The sequence below is a fragment of the Neoarius graeffei genome, chromosome 9, assembly GCF_027579695.1.
Source record: "Neoarius graeffei isolate fNeoGra1 chromosome 9, fNeoGra1.pri, whole genome shotgun sequence".
Taxonomy (NCBI): domain Eukaryota; kingdom Metazoa; phylum Chordata; class Actinopteri; order Siluriformes; family Ariidae; genus Neoarius; species Neoarius graeffei.
In genome coordinates, this window is record NC_083577.1 from 63,874,478 (window position 1) to 63,889,267 (window position 14,790).

A 14,790-nucleotide genomic window follows, 5' to 3' on the forward strand; every position below is an offset into this window, starting at 1 on the left:
ATGGTCAGCCAAACAGCACAAGGCACATTGCCAGGCAACAGCCAAGAAGAATCTGCAGTCTCACTCTTCATTTAAATGATTCTCTGGTAGATGAGCTTCCTGTGTTTGCCAGTCATGCAGTTAAAATTGAGGCTACTGTCTGTGATGTTGCTTTTATCTTAAATGCAAAGGTGTTGTGGCTATTGGTAGAAGTGAAGCTATCATTCTGATCTATGTGTTGGGAATTTTGCTGACAATAATTTAGTCTGAAGGCCTATGGTGGCTTGTCCATAGGGCCAGAGCTGTCACTAAAGGGAGTGGTGGTTCAGTGGTTAAGGCTGTACGCTACTGATCAGGGGTGGATTTCCCAAAAGCATCATAGAACAAAGATGATCGTTAAATGGTAGCGCGAGCATCACAATGTACACTCTCTCTCCTAGTTAAGATGCTCTTAGCATTAAGAGGTTTTTGGGAAACCCACCCTTGAAGGTCACGAGTTAAAATCCCATCACCACACTGCAAAAAATGATATCTTAGCAAGTGAAAATATCTTGAAAATAGTTGAAACGATCTAGCATTTCCTATTAGAAGAATACAAGTCACTAATTCTGAGATTATTAAACCTAGTTCTAGAGTGCAACCAACTTATTCTAAGATGTCTTATCAAGTAAAAATATCTGTCCATGCAGCAAGATAATTTCACTTGTATTAAGTAATTTTCTCCTCAAATTCAGTTTTCAATTTTTTGCAGTGCACCAAACTGCCACTGTTGGGGCCTTGAGCAAGGCCCTTAGCCCTCAACTTCTCAGCTGTATCCTCTCTTAGTTGTATGTTGTTTTGGATAAAAGCATCAGCCATTTATCCATTCTTATGTACAGGTTGGAGGCAAGCTGGAGCCTATCCCAGCTGACTATGGGCAAGAGGCAGGGTACATCCTGGACAAGTCACCAGATCATCACAGGACAAACACATACAGTGCGTTTACATGCACATCCAAATCGAGCTACTGTCGGTAATCGAGCTAAGGGTCCCAGCAGAGGTGCCAGAGAAATCCAATCCTACATGCACACAAGGAAATCGAGCTATTGTGTGAGGTACATTGTGCACCCGAGCCACAGGTGGCGCTACACGCCCCATCGTGTTGGTACACTTACGGTTGTCGTCATGAAGAAGAGCTATTCAAGAGTATAAACAAAGTTATCGCAGTGTTGCCAGATACTGCGGACGTTTTCCAGCCCAAAACTTGTTCAAATCCACCAAAATGCACTTAAAACCGCCCAATCTGGCAACACTGGCAGTTCCGTGTTCACAAGTTCCGTGCTCAAGCTGTTAGGCTTGCTCTCAGTGTTGCCAGATTGGGCGGTTTACCACCCAGTTGGGGGGTTTCAAGTGCATTTTGGCGGCTTTTGAACATATTTTGGGCTGGAAAACGTCAGCAGTATCTGGCAACACTGCTTGCTCTAACAGACTGTATGGCTACAAACTGTCCTGCGCAGACCACTGTTTTGTAAGACAACTTATTTTGCACAATTGTATATTTTTCTGAAGTCCATTTTTTGCTTACAAAAAATATTTTTTTTGCTTACAATTTAACTTATGTCTTAATAAACACACAAAAAGTTCAATTGTTTTGTTTTTATTGATATTCTTCAGATGTTGGACATATACATATATATATATATATATATATATATATATATATATATATATATATATATATATACACACAAATACAATGACTTGTTTATGTACACAATTCACAGCTATGCAACAGCTGTACAGATGTATTTGGTGATACAGTAAGTGAGCTAAATTTTAACAGTGCAAACAATGCCACAAAAAGAAAAGATTCATGCCATTGTCATGATTCGTTGTCATGCCGACCGAGGCTGTTGTGTTTCCCGCTTGTGGTCTCGTCACTCGTCACTTCCGGAAGGGGCAGTGCTGAAGTAAGTAGCTCGACTACGTAGCTCGATAGGGTTTACATGCACTAAGTAGCTCGGCTACAATCGCATAATCTACGTCGTGTAGCTCGATTACGAGAAATCAAGTTCGGTTCAATTTCAGCCTAGCTAAGGTGTTTCCATGGCATTTAGAACTTCGATTTCAGTCGAGCAACAGCAGAAATTCGATTTTCTCTATGTGCATGTAAACGCACTGATAGAGACAAACAACCATTCACACTCATGGTCAATTTAGAGCCACCAATTAGCCTAACCTGCATGTCTTTGGACTGTGGGGGAAACTGGAGCACCCGGAGGAAACCCATAGAGACACGGGGAGAACATGCAAACTCCACACAGAGTGGCCCTCATCGACCACTGGGCTCGAACCCAGGACCTTCTTGCTGCGAGGCAATAGTGCTAACCACTACACCACCGTGCCGCCCATCAGCAAATGTTAATCTGCATTGTTATAATTTAGACTGAACAATACAGACAATGTAAATCTTAGACATCTAAACATGAACTATGATCACAAGGCAAGAAACATATATAGTCTAGGTGGTACAACCTGACAACAAACAACAACAAAAGACAACAGCTAGACAATGAGTGCTGTACAAGACATGACTTAAATACTAGTGCTCATAAAACCAAACCATGAATCAGGAGTAAACAGTCATGTGATGCAAGTGTTGTGATGCAAGTGTTGTGATCCGAAGAGGTGCTGTCTGATGGGAATCCATAATCCTACGCCTTCCATGAAGTCATTTTCAATTCCACTGGAAGACTAATTACCTCTTTTTAGTGACCAGCAATTTTTGAAAAAATGTTGCTATTTGACATGTACTTAACATTTATGCCATGAAATTGAATCATACATGAGCTGATAGCCAACAAGATGCATAGCCTCCCAGACCTGAGTGACATATTTAGATGACATATTCAAATAATATTGGCTGGCATTTTTTGTGGTCTATCAGATATAGTCCATTCAGCTCGCATGATATTGAACTCTTCTTTGACTCCTTCAGTATCATGCTAGCTGAATGGAATATATCTGATAGACCATGAAAAAAAAGCCAACCAATATTATTTAAATATGTCACTCAGGTCCGGGATGTATTTTTTATGAAAAATGCGAGTTTTTCAACACAAGAAGATAAACTTCATATCTTCAAGCCAATGTGTGATTTTCTTTTTATTATATAGACACATTCACAAACAAAATGTACCCAAGTTGATCAAAACACTTCATCGATTTCCTCACAAGTGACATATAGAGATTTATGTCACGGTTTTGGTTCTCCATGTCCCGGATGTAGCTTGTATGAAAAATACAAGTGGTATATTTCCCAGTAAAATACTTGTGTCCATATAATATATGGAATGATGTTGTAAACAAAAAAAGTGTGAAAGAAAAAACTAAATATGTTTCATATTTGAGCTTCTTTTATCTTGATGACACTTTGCATACTATTTTCAATTAACTTTTCAGTTAACAGGTGTGCCTCGTCAAAAGTTAATTAGTGAAATTTCTTACCTTCTTTATGCATTTGAGCTCATCAAACAGTAAATAGTAAATAATAACAATACAGTAAATAGCCCTATTCCACAACTGTAATAATTCATATTATGTCAAGAACCGCTCAACTAAGTAAAGAGAAACTACATCCATCATTACTTTAAGACATGAAGTGACTTTTAATTCATAAAAATAAAGAAAAAAAAACCCCACTGAATTAGATGTGTCCAAACTTTTGACTGGTACTGTATCTGTTACTTTGTATTCTTCCTACTTTGCCTTATGAATCGAGTGGAATACCATTCTCATCCCAGTGGCCCTCAATGACCACTTTATTAGGAACACCTATACGCCTACTGATGCATGCAATTATTCAAAAGCTCATCATGTAACAGCACAATGCATAAAATCATGCATATGCAGGTCAAGAGCTTCAATTAATGTTCACATCAAACATCTGAAAGATGAATAAATGTGATCTCAGTGATCACGGTTGCTGGTGCAAGACAGGCTGGTTTGAGAATTTCAGAACCTGTTTCTAGAGTTTACACAGAATGATCTCATCTCATTATCTCTAGCCGCTTTATCCTGTTCTACAGGGTCGCAGGCAAGCTGGAGCCTATCCCAGCTGACTACGGGCGAAAGGCGGGGTACACCCTGGACAAGTCGCCAGGTCATCACAGGGCTGACACATAGACAACCATTCACACTCACATTCACACCTACGGTCAATTTAGAGTCACCAGTTAACCTAACCTGCATGTCTTTGGACTGTGGGGGAAACCGGAGCACCCGGAGGAAACCCACGCGGACACGGGGAGAACATGCAAACTCCGCACAGAAAGGCCCTCGCTGGCCCCGGGGCTCGAACCCAGGACCTTCTTGCTGTGAGGCGACAGTGCTAACCACTACACCACCGTGCCGCCTACACAGAATGATGTGAAAACAAAAAACATCCAGTGTGTGGCAGTCCTGTGGAATGAAATGCCTTGTTAATCAGAGAGATGAGGGGAGAAGAGCCAGACTGGTTTGAGCTGTCAGGAAGGCTACAGTAACTCAAAAAACAACAAATCAAACTTTGAGGTGGATGGGCTGCAACAACAGAAGACAACACGAATCCATGGACCCAACCCCACTTGTGTTAACAGTTAAGGCTGGTGGTGGTATAGCAAATGGTGTGGTGTGGTGATGTTTTCTTGATATATATTGGACCTCTTAATATCAATCAAACATCCTTTGAACGCCACAACCGACACGAGTATCACTGTTTACCGTACACATTCCTTTATGACCACAACATGATTGTGCATTGACATTTAGGCAGCAGTTCTGTGTCTGTATGACTTACATCATAAAGCTACTCTTCTATATCAGTAACTTGACATGTAAATTAGTTCCACATCATGCTCCATCTCCAAGCTACACAACATCCTGTTATGTCATTGTGAGAGTCTGACCACTAATGCACCAAGGTCCATGTTTGGTTAAAACGGAAAGGAAAAAAAAACACATTTTCCAGTAACTCTTCATTTGGTTCAACTTTCTACTGCATTATAACTTCTTCAGGTTTCCGTATACATGGTCAAATTGAACTGAAATCGAATACACCATGACCTTAAATGATTTTCTTGTCACACTTACTTTGGAGCATGTGAGTTGGCAATTATCTTATAAATTATAGTATGTAAACCACCCTCTATGAATGTTCTCAGGAAAAACCACAATGGAGCAAGCCACATACAGGAAACGAGCCATTTGATAGAGGCTTCTAACCACGAGATGTGCTTAGGGATTTACAGATCTTTTAGGGGATAGCATATGTAATGCTTTTAATCTCAATCCAGTTATTGATCAGGTCCTTTCCTGTCAGATGATCTGGTAGATTTAATTATGCTTATGAGACATGAAGGCCAAAATACTGACACAAAACTGCTCATTCACAAACCTCTATCATCCATCCATCCCTTATCTATATCATACTGGCTGTAAGATTCAAACCTTGAACCTTCCTGCTGTGATGCAACAGTGCTAACCACTGCAGCACATCCAAACCTGTATCGCTATTTTATATGTGCTTATATTTGTGATTATAATGTGGTTACAAGTAATTTTGATGATTTACCTACTCACTCCTTATAGAATTACATAAAGCAACTAAATGTGTAACTGTCCAAAAGCCTATAAAAGAGAAGGCATGTGCAAATAACTAACAGGAACACAATGCTATTTATTTATTTATTTATTTATTTATTTGTCCCACAGTCTGAGGTCAATAACAATGTGATTATTTACACCATTGATTAATTGTGCCCACGCTAATGATTATATGCCAGTACATATTTGGAATGATACCTGACAGAGTATTCCCTGTCCCATTCCATTTGGACAATATATACATAGGCAAACCATTTTTTCTGGACTGGGCTCAGAACATCCGGCCCCTGTGTTGTTCTCTACCATTGTAGACAACCAGAGCTTGGATTTCAGAATCAATATTGTCAAACTGTTGTGTAATGCTCATTGCCACTGATGAGAATAAGCAGCATTTCCATTCCACATACTAATGAGAACTGGCTGACATGGTAGTCAAACTCAGTTAGTCATGGCTCAATATCTCATATTTAACCCTTTGGTGACTGAACCCTTGAAAATGGTTCCTCCAGGAACGATGACGTTTCAGTTGTCAAGACAACGGAAAAACTAAAATACAAAAACAGAAAGATACGTCACAATGCTCTTGTGCACAAAACAAAATGCTCTTGTATTTGTATTTGTATTTTAGTTTTTCCGTTGTCTTGACAACTGAAATGTCATGGTTCCTGGAGGAACCATTTTCAAGGGGTCAGTCACCAAAGGGTTTTAAACAGAAAAATATATTTTTTAAAAATGATATAGTTATGTACTCGGTGGTGCAGTGGTTAGCACTTTTGCCTCGCAGCAAGAAGGTTCTGGGTTCAAACCTCATGGCTGATGAGGGGGCCTTTCTGTGTGGAGTTTCCATGTTCTCCCTGTGTCTGCGTGGGTTTCCTCTGGGTCTTCTGGTTTCTCCCACAGTTCAAAGACATGCAGGTTAGGTAAAATACCCAGCTACTGGGGCTGTACAAGCCAGTGCGTACTTAGTGCCAGTCCCAAGCCCAGATAGATTAGGGAGGGTCTCGTCAGGAAGGGCATCCGGTGTAAAATCTATGCCAAATCAAATATGCAGAAAAAAGATCTGCTGTGGAGACCCCTAATGGAAGCAGCCAAAAGAAGAAGATATAGTTGTGTGCCATCTCACAGCTGCAGAGTCCCTGGTTTGATCCTGAGCTCAGGTTACAGTCTGTTTGAGTTTTGTGTATTCTCCCTGTATTTGTGTGCGTTTCCACCAGGGGTCTCCGGGTTCCTCCCACTGTTCAAAAATATGCTGGTAGGCAGAAGGGCTATGCCAAATTGAATGAGTGTGAATATGTGTGCATGGTGCCCTGTGATGAACTGGCATCCCATCCTGGGTGAATTCTTACATGTCGCACTCTGGGATCTTGACCATGATAAAGCAGTTACTGTAGATAAATGAATGAAATAGTTGTGGAATAAATTAACTTGGCCTCAAGCCCTTTTCCTTGTTCATTTTATTTTTTATGCACAGTATAACAAATGAGTGTCTTTTATTAGGCTGTGTAGTGCTCCTTTTAGATATGATTATCATTACATTCAAATGGGAGCCCCAGGCCTTTGTGCAAAATTTGACTTCCTTTCAGAGCCGCGTCATGTGAGTTTAAGACAGTCCTTGACCGTGGTCACAGCCCCACACTAAGTTTGCATTCATTCAAAATATCGTACCTTGTGTCAAAGTTAAGACCCATGGGTAAGGAAAAGGAACTTCCTTTTTACTTTAATGTATGCAAGATATTTGTTCTGTTTGGATACACACAGTTTTACAACTAATTGGAGGAGGAGGAACATGGAGGAAAATCTTGACAACAGTACTCAGTATTATAATTTAAATATTTGAAAATGCATCAATAGTACTTATAACCCTTAATATAGCTTCTCTGCTCACGATATACCGACTGTACTTAACTGGTACTGGGTCACAATGCAACAATGTTAGAAAACAATAAAAATATCCAAAATAATAACAATCTTTTTTCAGCTGCTCCCATTAGGGGTCACCAAAGCAGATCTGTTCTGTATATTTGATTTGGCGTAGGTTTTACATCGGGTGCCCTTCCTGACGCACCCCTCCCCAGTCTCTCCAGGCTTGGGACTGGCACTAAGTATGCACTGGCTTGTGCAACCCCAGTGGCTGGGTATTTTACTTAATCTGCATGTCTTTGAATTATGGGGGGAAACCAGAAAACCTGGAGGAAACCCATGCAGACATGGGGAGAACATGCAAACTCCACACAGAAAGGCCCCTGTCAGCCATGAGGTTTGAACCCAGAACCTTCTTGCTGTGAGGCAAGAGTGCCAACTACTACACTACCATGCCACCCCCCCAAAAAAATTACTATTATTATGGGTGTACCCCGCCTCTCGCCCGTAGTCAGCTGGGATAGGCTCCAGCTTGCCTGCGACCCTGTAGAACAGGATAAAGCGGCTAGAGATAATGAGATGAGATGAGGGTCGTGGGCAAGCTGGAGCCCATCCCAGATGACTATGGGCGAGAGGCGGGGTACACCCTGGACAAGTCACCAGGTCATTGCAGGGCTGACACATAGAGACAAACAACTATTCACACTCACATTCACACCTACGGTCAATTTAGAGCTACCAATTAGCCTAACCTGCATGTCTTTGGACTGTGGGGGAAACCGGAGCACCCAGAGGAAACCCATCCAGACACGGGGAGAACATGCAAACTCCACACAGAAAGGCCTCTATCAGCTCAAACCCAGTGGGCTCAAACCCAGAACCTTCTTGCCCTGAGGCAACAGAGCTAACCACTACACCACCATGCTGCCCAATAAGATCTAATCTCATCTCATCTCATCTCATCTCATTATCTCTAGATGCTTTATCCTGTTCTACAGGGTCGCAGGCAAGCTGGAGCCTATCCCAGCTGACTACGGGCAAAAGGCAGGGTACACCCTGGACAAGTCGCCAGGCAGAGGTGGACAGTAACAAAGTACATTTACTTGAGTACTGTACTTAAGTATGCTTTTTAAGTATCTGTACTTTACTCGAGTATTATCTCATCTCATCTCATTATCTCTAGCCGCTTTATCCTGTTCTACAGGGTCGCAGGCAAGCTGGAGCCTATCCCAGCTGACTACGGGCGAAAGGCGGGGTACACCCTGGACAAGTTGCCAGGTCATCACAGGGCTGACACATAGACACAGACAACCATTCACACTCACATTCACACCTACGGTCAATTTAGAGCCACCAGTTAACCTAACCTGCATGTCTTTGGACTGTGGGGGAAACCGGAGCACCCAGAGGAAACCCACGCGGACACGGGGAGAACATGCAAACTCCACACAGAAAGGCCCTCGCCGGCCACGGGGCTCGAACCCGGACCTTCTTGCTGTGAGGCGACAGCGCTAACCACTACACCACCGTGCCGCCTACTCGAGTATTATTTTTTTGGAAACTTATGACTTTAACTTCACTACATTCAAAAGACAAATATCATACTTTTTATTTCACTACATTTCTATCAAGGTCCTTGTTACTCATTACTGTAAAGCAGCTTTGAAAGTGGATGTTTTTTTCTTTTCTTTTCTAAAACATGATTGGTTTTTTTTCCCCGCAGGTGACACTGAGACAGCCTATCAGTAATCACTAGGGTCATGTCATGTCCAGAGACTATAAAATCAGGTTCACTGATTTCTCCGCAGCATTATTTGAACACGATCAGTTGATGGCAGAATGGAAGGAGGCGGTTCTTCTAGAGAATGCACGCACTCATGGCCATACCTCGAACCCATGTTTCAGTTTTCTGAAAAGATTAAAGATTCATTTTGTTTTAAATGTTTGCTTTGTTTGCCTAAAACGAACCACATCACGGCCTACAAAAACTCGCCGCCCAACCTGTGGAAGCATATTGATCTATATAAACATTTTTATTCCAAGAGAAAGCTTGTTATGAAGTTATCTGTGCTTTTAGAGTTAGCGATAACGTTGCAATAGCCATGCAGTCTGGTAAGTCAAATGACTTTCTATGGATTTGCCCACCAAGTTGCCATTGCCTTGTCCACGGCTAACGCTAACACATAGCAAGTTAACTTGGACACTGTTAGCATGTAAAAATGGAGTTACCCTAACATGAATAACATTAACTTATCTGAAGTCCTTTCAGAAATGTTTTAGCATAATCTTGCCAAATAAACAGAAAGTAGAAATCTGTGTTTAAAGGCGTTTATTCTACAGTTTCTACAAGCGAGTCAGTAAATCTAGTCGGTTGCTTCAGAGGCATTAGGTTTTGTAAGTGTTGTGACAATAATACAACAATGCATTGACAGAAAATGTACTTTTAATACTTAAATATTTTTAAAAGCAAGTACTTCAGTACTTTAACTTAAGTAAAAATTTGGCTGGACAACTTTCACTTGTATTGGAGTAACATTTGACCAGTGGGATCTGTACTTTGACTTAAGTAATGAAGTTGGGTACTTTGTCCATCTCTGTCGCCAAGTCATCATAGGGTGGACACACAGAGACAAACAACCATTTACGCTCACACTCACAGTCAATTTAGAGCCACCAATTAACCTAACCTGCATGTCTTTGGACTGTGAAGGAAACCGGAGCACCAGGAAGAAACCCACGCAGACACAGGGAGAACATGCAAACTCCGCACAGAAAGGCCCTCATCGGCCACTGGGCTCAAACCCAGAACCTTCTTGCTGTGAGGTGACAGTGCTAACCACTACACCAATAAGATTATTATTATCCATCCATCCATCCATCCATCCATCCATCCATCCATCCATTATCTGTAGCCGCTTATCCTGTCCTACAGGGTCGCAGGCAAGCTGGAGCCTATCCCAGCTGACTATGGATGAGAGGCAGCGTACACCCTGGACAAGCCGCCAGGTCATCACAGGGCTGACACATAGAGACAAACAACCATTCATACTCACATTCACACCTACGGTCAATTTAGAGTCACCAGTTAACCTAACCTGCATGTCTTTGGGCTGTTGGGGAAACCGGAGCACCCGGAGGAAACCCACACAGACACGGGGAGAACATGCAAACTCCACACAGAAAAGCCCTCGTCGGCCGCTGGGCTCGAACCCAGGACCTTCTTGCTGTGAGGCGACAGTGCTAACCACTATACCAATAAGATGATGATGATGATTATTATTATTGGATCAAAAAATGAGTTTGGAAATGTTCACATATGCATGGAGTGCATCCTTGTGGTGCATAAAATAGCACAAAGATTCTGAGAGAAGTCCACAACAGCCATTCGAGGTCCAGCCATACAATTATGCAGGAGTAGGGCGCCATCGTGTGGACATGTAAAGGATAGTTAGGAGAGGTTTTTTATGCACTTCCTTGTTACTAGATAAAAGATGGCGACGGTTGTTTGGTTACTAAGACGCTTTGCTTGATCTTCAAGATGGCGAAAAACTAGTCAGAAAGCAATTCGTACAGAGCGATAGTGATCAGCAGGGATTGAGTTCTTCTCAAAGGGAACAACGATGACTGAAGCTGAGGACGAAGAAATAACACAGGTCAGTCAGGGCTTTAGTGCTTGTGTCTCAACACAGGAGAATGTACTGCATCCTAACAGATGTGCCTTCTGTTCTAGTGTTGTGTTTTATTGTCATTTCCAGTAGAACAGAAATAACAATAGGTTTCATTCTTTGTGGGTTAAATGTGCCATGTGGTAGACACGAATTTACATCTTGTTGCTTACAGTCGGTGATTTAGCAGCTGCTAAAATTACGGTGATACTCTCTTTTTCTTTTAACGGAGAAACATTTAATTTCATTAAAACAATAGCTATAAGCTTTTAATGAGCTATAAGTTTTACTGAGCATCTTGCAGAACCAGCCACTGTTGTTCTTCTGGACACTTTGGCTGTCACACTTGCTTATTCAGATACCTTTATTATATATATATATATATATATATATATATATATATATATATATATATGAGTGATTCCACGCTTATGGGTACTGAAATGGGGACATGAACTTATTTTTAAAAATTCACCTAAAACCATTTCTTTTTTTTACCATCAGGTCACAAAACATGTAATCTTTAATGAATGATATGTTAAAAGATAACTTTAATTTTCTGAGATGTAATAAAAACATATTTATATGCCAAAGTCAGAACGTAACAGAAGTGTTGTGGACATATAGATTCTCAATTTTAACAATGTAGAATTACTTTTTGAAACATAGGAAGGTGATGTTTTAGCAAATATAATTAATAAACATGTGTAGTAGAATAAACATACACATTCTTTCAATAAGATTAACATGGTATATAGCTAGATTGTAATTAATTTGTAACAGACGCAAGATGGACAATCGTAACAGAAGTAATGTAACAGACATCATTTTGGAACTCATAGGCTTGACTTTGGCATATAAATATGTTTTTATTACATCTCAGAAAATTAGTTATCTTTTAACATATCATTCATTAAAGATTACGTTTTGTGACCTGATGGTAAAAAAAAGAAATGGTTTTAGGTGAATAAGTTCATGTCCCCATTTCAGTACCCATAAGCGTGGAATCACTCATATATAAACTATATGTATGTGTGTGTGTATATGCATATATATACATGCATTCATACACACACATTTTATATATATAATGTGTGTGTATGTATGTGTGTAACGTCTCATCTCATTCTCATTATCTCTAGCCGCTTTATCCTTCTACAGGGTCGCAGGCAAGCTGGAGCCTATCCCAGCTGACTACGGGCGAAAGGCGGGGTACACCCTGGACAAGTCGCCAGGTCATCACAGGGCTGACACATAGACACCCATTCACACTCACATTCACACCTACGGTCAATTTAGAGTCACCAGTTAACCTAACCTGCATGTCTTTGGACTGTGGGGGAAACCGGAGCACCCGGAGGAAACCCACGCGGACACGGGGAGAACATGCAAACTCCACACAGAAAGGCCCTCGCCGGCCCCGGGGCTCGAACCCAGGACCTTCTTGCTGTGAGGCGACAGCGCTAACCACTACACCACCGTGCCGCCCCCTGTGTGTAACGTAACTTGCGAATTCTTGTCCTGGTCCTTTTTAAAAATTTTATTTCATTTTTAATTAACATGCTAGTTGCATCATTCACATCATGTAATGCTGTAAAGATGCTGTAATGTTATTCATCTCATCTCATTATCTCTAGCCGCTTTATCCTGTTCTACAGGGTTGCAGGCAAGCTGGAGCCTATCCCAGCTGACTACGGGCAAAAGGCGGGGTACACCCTGGACAAGTCGCCAGGTCATCACAGGGCTGACACATAGACACAGACAACCATTCACACCTATGGTCAATTTAGAGTCACCAGTTAACCTAACCTGCATGTCTTTGGATTGTGGGGGAAACTGGAGCACCCGGAGGAAACCCACATGGACAACATGCAAACTCCGCACAGAAAGGCCCTCGCCGGCCACGGGGCTCAAACCCAGACCTTCTTGCTGTGAGGCAACAGCACTAACCACTACACCACCGTGCCGCCCGTGTGTGTATGAAAAGTGGTCTCTTTTTTTTTTATATATATATAATAACTTGCTTTTATTTCCTGCCATACAGACATTTATGTATAACATTTAATTTTGTGCTGGAAACTTTTTTTTTAAAACAATTTGGAAATCTAAAATGTTTTTATACTGACTTAAAGTAGAAATCATAAAATTAAAAAAAAAGGTGCTATAAAGACTTTTACACCATACTGTATATATTAAACTTCATTAAGCATCTTGTTGTGTCTCTGTTCGATAAGAAAAGACATTAACAGTAGGCTATGTATATCCTGCCTGTGTGACTTCTTTTCTTTACAGAGTGTAAGCTAACCCAAACTTTAAATCTTTTCAGGCCCTGATCATTTATTACTGCCAGGAGAAGTATTCAAATCACGTGTTGAATGTTTCAAGTGAAGCCCAGCGAAAGTTCAGCAGTAGCCCAATCTACACGTTCTTCCACGCCTATGGCCTTCTCATGCAAGGTAAACTGAGTATGTTCAAGATATTTGCGCTTAATGCTCATGGATGAGTCAGAAGTCAGCAGTTATAAAGCCTGAATTGGAGACAAGTGAGGGGAGCATATTGTCCTCCTCAAACAGGTTGAACTCTACAATAAAAGCATCAATTAGTTGTAATAGTGGAGCAGAGCAAAGCCCCATACTTAAGAGAATATGGTAATGCATTAACCTAATTTTTGATGGCTTTTGTAACGGAACGACATCTGTACATACAAACGATGTACGTGTACCACCACAGGGAACTTGATCACCGGACAATGAAATTTGTATCTTTATTCAGATGGGTTTTTATCCAGTGCTTTAATTTTAATTTGCTTTTTAAAAAATATTTTATGGAAAATGTTCACAATAGTTTAATATAAAACTAGATAAAACAATTTTATTAGTCCACTAGATTGTTCGACAGCTGTAACCAGACAACTGGCCTGAGTTTCCCAAAGACATCGCAGCACAAAGATCATCATTAAATGGTAGTGTGAGCAGCACAATGAACACTCTCTCTCCTAGTTAAGATGCTCTTAGCGTTAAGAGGCTTTTGGGAAACCCATCCCTGTTTGAGATCTCAAGTTTGAAATATCAAGATTGCAGCTCTGAGCCTTGGAGCTCATACATTGCATTCAGTTGAGGAGTATGTTTTACAGTAAGTTTTTCCCCAAAGGTTTTTATCCTACTGGTTTTTCATAGCAGGCAACATATCTTTACATTGTATGCTTTTTACCTGAGCGATTTCTGACTCTGCACACTCATGTAAACATAATTAATTGTATCGTTCAAGAGCAATGATGAGTATTTTTCTTTAGTTTTAGATAATCTAAAACTACCGGGGCTCGATATTGATTAGTTCTTATGTCCGATAATATTCAATCGTAACTATATAGTAATGATGTAAAGTGAAAGTGCTGGTTCACTGCTATCCACCAGGCACCCAGCAGAGTCACACCATAATAAATCTTGTGGTGGTGTTTCTGGTGGATGGCATGCAGTGTCAAAGAAATTAATAAATATGTATTCATAACTGTGATGCGTGTCATTATTGGTATCAGTGTCACAAGACAATGCAGTAATATATTGATGTGAAGTACACAACACTACACAATTAAGTGGTTCATGTGGTATAATATTCTATTCAGGTTGATTTTGTGCTCTTGCAAATATTTTGCTCATAGACTCCT

The 14,790-nt window shown here is 40.8% G+C and overlaps 1 protein-coding gene across 1 annotated transcript in view; it reads left to right on the forward strand.

The window, feature by feature from the left end:
* Window positions 1–10,950: 10,950 nt before the first annotated feature.
* ttc21b (tetratricopeptide repeat domain 21B) overlaps window positions 10,951–14,790 on the forward strand; it is a 43,065-nt gene continuing 39,225 nt past the window's right edge. Inside the window, exons 1-2 of the mRNA XM_060930081.1 lie at window positions 10,951–11,114; window positions 13,453–13,582. Of these exons, the coding sequence (XP_060786064.1) occupies window positions 11,082–11,114; window positions 13,453–13,582 (163 nt within the window). The 5' untranslated portion in view covers window positions 10,951–11,081. The remainder of the gene's footprint in view (window positions 11,115–13,452; window positions 13,583–14,790) is intronic.